The sequence below is a fragment of the Salvelinus sp. IW2-2015 genome, unplaced genomic scaffold (assembly GCF_002910315.2).
Source record: "Salvelinus sp. IW2-2015 unplaced genomic scaffold, ASM291031v2 Un_scaffold4400, whole genome shotgun sequence".
Taxonomy (NCBI): domain Eukaryota; kingdom Metazoa; phylum Chordata; class Actinopteri; order Salmoniformes; family Salmonidae; genus Salvelinus; species Salvelinus sp. IW2-2015.
Window position 1 is genome coordinate 85095 of NW_019945670.1, and position 9175 is coordinate 94269.

General features: G+C 42.4%; 1 protein-coding gene across 1 annotated transcript in view; it reads left to right on the forward strand.

Moving 5' to 3' along the window:
* LOC112077239 (type 2 phosphatidylinositol 4,5-bisphosphate 4-phosphatase-like) overlaps positions 1-9080 on the forward strand; it is a 16767-nt gene extending 7687 nt beyond the window's left edge. The window contains exons 2-3 of the mRNA XM_024143793.2: positions 5445-5593; positions 8970-9080. Coding sequence (XP_023999561.2) covers positions 5445-5593; positions 8970-9080 — 260 coding nt within the window. The remainder of the gene's footprint in view (positions 1-5444; positions 5594-8969) is intronic.
* The last annotated feature ends 95 nt before the right edge of the window (positions 9081-9175 follow it).

A 9175-nucleotide genomic window follows, 5' to 3' on the forward strand; every position in this document is an offset into this window, starting at 1 on the left:
AAAACGCAACATTTCTTGTGGAAGTGGGAGTCCTGGGAGCGCATTCCACAAAGATCAGCAAAGGTAAGTGATGATTTATAATGCTTTTTATGAGTTTTGTTGACTGCACAATTTGGCGAGTAACTGTATGGCTTGCTTTTGTGGCTGAACGCTGTTTTCAGATTATTGAATATTGTGCTTTTGCCGTAATGCTTTTTTGAAATCTGACACAGCGTTGCATTAAGAACAAGTGTATCTTTAATTCTATTGTAAAACATGTATCTTTCATCAAAGTTTATGATGAGTATTTCTGTTATTTGACGTGGCTCTCTGCAACTTCTCCGGATATTTTGGAGGCATTTCTGAACATGGCGACAATGTAAACTGAGGTTTTTGGATATAAATATGAACTTAAATCGAACAAGACATATATGTATTGTGTAACATACATGAAGTCCTATGAGTGTCATCTGATGAAGATCATCAAAGGTTAGCGATTAATTTTATCTCTATTTGTGCTTTTTGTGACTCCTCTCTTTGGCTGGAAAAATGGCAGAATTGTTCTGTGAGTTGGTGGTGACCTAACATAATCGTTTGTGGTGCTTTCGCTGTAAAGCCTTTTTGAAATCGGACACTGTGGTGGGATTAACAAGAAGTGTATCTTTAAAATGGTATAAGATACTTGTATGTTTGAGGAATTTTAATTATGAGATTTCTGTTGTTTGAATTTGGCGCCCTGCACTTTCACTGGCTGTTTTCATATCATCCCGTTAACGGGATTGCAGCCATAAGAAGTTATAACTTAGCGGCCAAACACGGAAATAKTTCCACATGTTTTTCCACCATACATTTTTAAAACCAGGGATTTTAAAACCAGTTCAAATAAGGTCTGTTTACATGGCGTGAAGTTTTGATAACCGTGTAAATCTCTTCCGGACAAGGTGACTTTTATCAATATATTTGGTTCTATTTACTCTCAAATTCGAAAAATGCTAATTAGCATCAAACTAAACATAATGCAAGAATACAAATCCCTGCAAGCTCCTCTGCAAGTAATCTCTGTCGGAAACCTTTGCTGTCAGCTAGCAAGCTAATAGCTACTTTGATCCAAAACGAAACATTTTAATGTATTGTTCTATATTTTATTTATCTAATATTTGTTGTCTTAATTATGCATTTGGTGTTGTGTCTTCTACATAATAATAATAGTAATAATATCCTAGTAGCAGTCAGATATTTACAATGTAACATGAATACAAGGCTAGTTTTTTTGTTTTTTTGCAGAGAAGCTAGCTAGATGATTAGCAACATTTCCTTATTTTATCACATCCTCTTCTCCTTCAGCCGGTGGAGGTCTATTTTTAATCCCTTATCGTTTCTGCCAACTATACGAACGAGGTAACAGTTATTTTAATTTATGTGTCAGAATGCACTGTTGCATTAAAGCATTTCAGAGCCTACTTGTTGACATGTTCTGTTGCATTAAAGCATTTCAGAACCAACTTGTTGACATGTTCTGTTGCAGGTTCAATGCCAGATTAACTCATTGCAGAATGTATCCATAATCATGAATGAATAAGCATATTTATTTGTCAAGAATGTACCTAGTCACCCATCAATCACGTCAAACACCTGAACTCCAATAATCACATTGTATTAAAGAAATCAAAATAATAAACGATGCATACACACAGTATGCCACTTATACATAACATATAAACATCTGACTTTGAAGTAAAGATATAATGATTTATTCATCGGTGCCACAAACGTGGGACATTGAAGATTAGCATATGAACTGTGATTACTATCCTGGGAGATTAACTATTATTACTATCAGAGAGAGCACAGATTCCTCTGCTTTTCCATATGAGGAATTAGACCAGCACAAATAACACGGCATGTAAAATATATTCATGTCTAAACACATCAACATCCTATATCAACATCCTATATCAACACAGCTATATCAACACAGCTATATCAACATCCTATATCAACACAGCTATATCAATATCCTATATCAACACAGCTATATCAACATCCTATATCAACACAGCAATATAAACATCCTATATCAACACAGCTATATCAACACAGCTATATCAACATTCCTATTCAACACAGCTATCATAACATCCTATATCAACACAGGTCCATGTAGGTATGTATCAACACCCTATATAAACACCTGTGCTGCTGTCATTTGTGAGCAGCACATTACCACTGCATGGAGTCTGAACTCAGAATAAGCAGGAGGAGGAGGACAGCATTACACAGGTTGAAAAGAGGTAGCACAAACAGTACACAACAGCACTTTTCCTGGCCACCGTGCTTCTACACCTGCAATGCTTGCTGTTTAGGGTTTTAGGCTGGGTTTCTGTACAGCACTTTGTGACAGCTGATCATCAGCTGATGTAAGCTGATCAGGGCTTTACAAATACATTTGATGATTTTTAACGTGTTACTGAGTCTAGATGTTCTCACATCAGGAGAAGAACAATTACTGGGTCTAGATGTTATCCAGTCAGGAGAAGAACAGTTACTGAGTCTAGATGTTATCCAGTCAGGAGAAGGATAGCTACTGAGTCTAGATGTTCTCACATCAGGAGAAGAACAGTTACTGAGTCTAGATGTTATCCAGTCAGGAGAAGACAGTTACTGAGTCTAGATGTTATCCAGTCAGGAGAAGAACAGTTACTGAGTCTAGATGTTCTCACATCAGGAGAAGAACAGTTACTGAGTCTAGATGTTATCCAGTCAGGAGAAGAACAGTACTGAGTCTAGATGTTATCCAGTCAGGAGAAGAACAGTTACTGAGTCTAGATGTTCTCCAGTCAGGAGAAGAACAGTTACTGAGTCTAGATGTTATCCCACAGGAGAAGAACAGTTACTGAGTCTAGATTTTCTCACTTCAGAGAAGAACAGTTACTGAGTCTAGATGTTCTCCCATCAGGAGAAGAACAGTACTGAGTCTAGATGTTATCCCATCAGGAGAAGAACAGTTACTGAGTCTAGATGTTATCCAGTCAGGAGAAGAACAGCTACTGAGTCTAGTCAGGAGAAGAACCGTTACTGAGTCTAGATGTTCTCCAGTCAGGAGAAGAACAGCTACTGCGTCTAGATGTTATCCAGTCAGGAGAAGAACAGCTACTGAGTCTAGTCAGGAGAAGAACAGTTACTGAGTCTAGATGTTCTCCAGTCAGGAGAAGAACAGTTACTGAGTCTAGATGTTATCCAGTCAGGAGAAGAACAGCTACTGAGTCTCGATGTTATCACATCAGAGGAAGAACAGTTTACTGAGTCTAGATGTTATCCAGTCAGGAGAAGAACAGTTACTGAGTCTAGATGTTCTCACATCAGGAGAAGAACAGTTACTGAGTCTAGATGTTATCCAGTCAGGAGAAAACAGTTACTGAGTCTAGATGTTCTCACATCAGGAGAAGAACAGTTACTGAGTCTAGATGGTATCCAGTCAGGAGAAAACAGTTACTGAGTCTAGATGTTATCCAGTCAGGAGAAGAACAGTTACTGAGTCTAGATGTTATCACATCAGGAGAAGAACAGTTACTGAGTCTAGATGTTATCACATCAGGAGAAGAACAAGCGAAGGAAGCAGCATAGGGGAAGGTAGGGTGGGTTTATAGAGACAAGACGGAGAGTTCCACAGTGACTGAAGTTGAGGGACCATGGGGCATAAAAGGCTTAGTGTGGAATAAGGGTTAGCTAGAGGGATGGTTGGCCGTGGAATAAACATTAACATGGTTTGTGGTGTGCTTCTGCACCTCTATTAGATCATTATAATAATATCCATCCCATGTCCAGTCATACTCTGGGTCTCAGCGTGTGTCCCTCAACGTCATTCCGTCTCCGTTGCAGCATTCAAATCGTGGTCATTGGTGTGTCTGTGAATCACAGCATTTAAAGACGATGAGTGATCACAAAACATTTAAAGACGATGAGTGATCACAGCATTTAAAGACGATGAGTGATCACATTTACATTTTAGTCATTTAGCAGACGCTCTTATCCAGAGCGACTTACAAATTGGCGAAAGTTCATAACATATTCATCCTGGTCCCCCCGTGGGGAATGAACCCACAACCCTGGCGTTGCAAGCGCCATGCTCTACCAACTGAGCCAACTGAGCCAACTGATCACAACATTTAACCTCTCTGGGATATATGGGACGGTAGCGTCCCACCTGGTCAACATCCAGTGAAAATGCAGAGCGCCAAATTCAAATAAATTACTATAAAAATTTAACTTTCATGAAATCACACATTCAATATACCAAATTAAARCTACACTTGTTGCGAATCCAGCCAATGTGTCAGATTTCAAAAATGCTTTACGGCGAAAGCAAACAATGCTATTTTCTGAGGATAGCACCCCAGCTAACAATCACAGACCATCATATTTCAACCCTCCCGGCTCGACACAAAACGCAGAAATAAAGATGTAATTCATGCCTTACCTTTGACGAGCTTCTTCTGTTGGCACTCCAATATGTCCCATAAACATCACAAATGGTCCTTTTGTTTGATTAATTCCGTCGATATATATCCAAAATGTCAATTTATTTGGCGCGTTTGATCCAGAAAAACACCGGTTCCAACTCGCTCAACATGACTACAAAAGTTACCTGTAAGCTTTGTCCAAACATTTCAAACTACTTTTGTAATACAACTTTAGGTATTTTTTTACGTAAATAATTGATAAAATGATCTGTGTTCAATACCGGAGGAAAACAATGTGTAGCATGCTTTCTGGTCACGCGCCTCTAACAAACAGTACACTTCACTGGAGCCTCATTCTGAACATGGCTACTTCTTCATTTCTCAAAGGAAAAACCTCAACCAATTTCTAAAGACTGTTGACATCCAGTGGAAGCGATAGGACTGCAGGAAGGTCCCTTAGAAATCATTCCCAATGAAATCTCATTGAAAAGAGAGTGACTTCAAAAAAAAAATCTGAATGGTTTGTCCTCGGGGTTTYGCCTGCYAAATAAGTTCTGTTATASTCACAGACATGATTCAAACAGTTTTAGAAACTTCAGAGTGTTGTATATCCAATACTACTAACAATATGCATATATTAGCATCTGGGACTGAGTAGCAGGCCGTTTACTCTGGGCACGCTTTTCATCCAAACGTGAAAATGCTGCCCCCTATCCGTAAGAAGTTTTAAAGACGATGAGTGATCACAGCATTTCTACAGAATGAGCAAGACACAATACAACTTCAGCATAATGTTGACAAAATGGTGGTTTGTTGTGTGTGAATGATGGAAGAATCTTACCCCAGCTGTAGGTCCCATTGAGTGTGTGTGGTCACTTAGGCCTGCACACCAACCAGTACTGGGACCATAGGAGGCTTGCTCCAACGTGCAGGAAGGGTACCCGTCATCAACTGTATCTAATGTGTCATTAAACCAGGTGCTGTATGTSTGTCTCTCCCCTCCAGCTGAACTACCCCCCCCCTACACAGCCATCGCCAGTCCCGACCCAGGGGGGGTACCCGTCATCAACTGCCGGGTGTGCCAGTCCCTCATTAACCTGGATGGCAAGCTTCATCAGCACGTGGTGAAGTGCACGGTGTGCAACGAGGCCACGGTAAGACTCACCTGTGTGAATGTGAGTGTGTGTGTGTTGTGTGGTGTGTGTGTGTGTGTGTGTGTGTGTGTGTGTGTGTGTGTGTGTGGTGTGTGTGTGTGGTGTGTGTGTGTGTGTGTTGTGTGTGTGTGTGTGTGTGTGTGTGTGTGTGTGTGTGTGTGTGTGTGTGGTGTGTGTGTTCTCTCTCTCTGTGTATGTTTGTGTGTGTGTGTGTGTGTCTCTCTGTGTGTGTGTTTGTGTGTGTGTGTCTCTCTCTGTGTCCCTCTCGTGTGGTGTTGTGTGTGTGTGTCTCTCTGTGTGTTGTTTGTGTGTGTGTGTGTGTCTCTCTGTGTGTGTGTTTGTGTGTGTGTGTGTTTGGTGACTCCCAGCTGCAGACTCCTACAGTACCTTCTTCAGGGCTGGCAAGACCTTAGGTCGGGTTAGGTCACTATACACACCATCATCCTACTTAAGGTCAGGGTTAGGTCATACTTACCACACCATCAATCCTACTTAGGTCAGGGTTAGGTCATCTATAACACACATCATCCTACCTTAAGGTCAGGGTTAGGTCATCTATACCAACAATCATCCTACCTTAAGGCCAGGGTTAGGTCATCCATACACACCATCATCCTACCTTAGGCCAGGGTTAGGTCATCTATACCAACACCTCACCCTACCTTAGGTCAGGTGTTGGTCATCTATACCACACCATCATCCTACCTTGGGTCAGGGTTAGGTCATCTATACCACACCATCATCCTACTTAGGTCAGGGTTGGTCATCTATACCACACCATCATCCTACCTTAAGTTCAGGGTTAGGTCTCTATACCACACCATCATCCTACCTTAAGGGCAGGGTTAGGTCATCTATCCATACCACATCACTACCTTAAGGCCAGGTTAGGTCTTCTCATACCCACACCGCTCATCCTACTTAAGGCCAGGGTTTAGGTCATACTACCACACCATCATCCTACTAGGCCAGGGTTAGGTCATCCATACCACACCATCATCCTACCTTAAGGTCATGGTTAGGTCATCCATACCACACCATCATCCTCCCTTAGGCATGTGTTAGGTCATCCATCACAACCATCATCCTACCTTAAAGCCAGGGTTAGGTCATCTATACCACAGCATCATCCTCCCTTAGGTCAGGGTTAGGTCATCTATACCAAACCCCTCATCCTACCTTAAGTCAGGTAGGTCATCTATACCACACATCAATCCTACCTTAAGGCCAGGTTGGTCATCTATACCACACCATCATCCTACCTTAAGGCCAGGGTTAGGTCATCTATACCACACCATCATCCTACCTTAAGGGCCAGGGTAGGTTATCCTACCACACCATCATCCTACCTTAAAGCCAGGTTTAGGTTCTATACACACCATCATCCTACTTAAGGCCAGGGTTAGGTAATCTATACCACACCATCATCCAACCTTAAGGCCAGGGTGAGAATCTATACACACATCATCCTACTTAAGGCCAGGGTTAGGTCATCGATACCACACCAGTCATCCTACTTAAGGCCCAGGGTTAGGTCATCCATACCCCACCTCATCCTACCTTAAGCCAGGTTGGTCATCCATAACACATCATCCTACCTTAAGGCCAGGTTTAGGTCATCCTATACCACACATCATCCTACTTAAGGCCAGGGTTAGGTCATCTATACCACACCATCATCCAACCTTAAGGCCAGGTTAGGTCATCTATACCAACACCATCATACCAACCATAAGGCCAGGGTTAGGTCATCCATACCACCACCATCATCCTAACTTAAAGCCCAGGGTTTAGGTCATCTATACCACACCATCATCCAACCATAGGCCAGGGTAGTCATCCATACGCACACATCATCTACCTAAGGCCAGTTAGGTCATCTATAACACCATATCCAACCATAAGGCCAGGGTTGGTCTCCATACCACACCATCATCCTACTTAAAGCCAGGGTTAGGTCATCTATACCACACCATCATCCTACCTTAAGGCCAGGTTTAGGTAATCTAACCCACACCATCATCCTACCTTAAGGCCAGGGTTAGGTCATCCATACCCAACCATCATCCTACTTAAGGCCAGGGTTATGTCATCTAACACACACATCATCCATACCGTTAAAGGCCAGGGTTAGGTCTCCATACCACACCATCATCCTACCTTAAGGCCAGGGTTAGGTTCCATACCCAACCATCATCCTACCTTAAGGCCAGGGTTAGGTCATCTATACCAACCATCATCCTACCTTAAGGCCAGGGTTAGGTCATCATACCACACCATCATCCTAGGCCATTAATACACACATCATCCACCTTAAACCAGGGTTAGGTCTCCATAACACCATTATCCTACCTTAAAGCCAGGGTTAGGTCATCCATACCACACCATCATCCTACCTTAAGGCGGTTTACGGCATCCATACACACCCATCACCTACCTTAAGGCGAGGTTAGGCATTCTATACCACAGCCATCATCTACCTTAAGGCCAGGTTAGGTCATCTATCCACACCACTACCTAACTTAAGGTCAGGGTTAGGTCATGCTATACAACACCATCATCCAACCTTAAGGCCAGGTTAGTCATCTATACCACCACCATCATCCCTACCTTAAAGGTTCCAGGGTTAGGTCATTCTATACCACACCTAAATCAAATCAAATTTTATTAGTCACACATTTACACATGGTTAGTGCAGATGTTAATGCGAGTGCGCGAAAGCTTGGTGCTTCTAGTTCCGCAACATGCAGTAATAACCAACAAGTAATCTAACCTAACAATTCCACACTACACCTTTATACACCACACAAAGGTGTAAAAGGATAAGAGATATGTACAAAAGATTATATGAATGGTGGTGGTACAGAACGGCATGGAAGATGGCAGTAATGGGTATAGAGTACGGTAATATACATATGAGAATGATAACTGTAGAGTAGTAAACATAAAGTGGCATAGTTTAAAAGTGGCTAGTGGTACATGTATTACCATAAAGATGGCAAGATGCAGTAGATGATGTAGAGTACAGGTATATACATATGAGATGGGGTAATGTAGGCGTATGTAAACATTATATTAATGGGCATTGTTTTAAAGTGGCTAGTGGTACCATTTTTTACATAATTTCCATCAATTCCCATTTTTAAGTGGCCTGGATTGAGTCCAGTATGTGGCAGCGGCCGCTAAAATGTTAGTGGTGGGCGTTTAACCAGTCTGATGGCCTTGAGAAGAAGCTGTTTTTCAAGTCTCTCGGTCCTGCTTTGTGCACCTGTACTGACTCGCCTCTGGATGATATGCGGGGTGAACAGGCAGTGGCTTGGTGGTTGTTGTCCTTGATGAATCCTTTATGGCCTTCCGTGACATCGGGTGCGTGTAGTGTCCTGCGAAGGGCAGTAGTTTGCCCCCGGTGATGCGTTCTGCAGAGCCTCACACCTCTGGAGGAGGCCCTTACGGTTGTGGGCGGAGCAGTTGCCGTACCAGGCGGTGATACAGCTCGACAGGATGCTCTCGATTGTGCATCTTAGAAAGTTTGGTGAGTGCTTTTGGTGACAGCGACATTTCCTTTCAGCCTCCGAGTTGAAG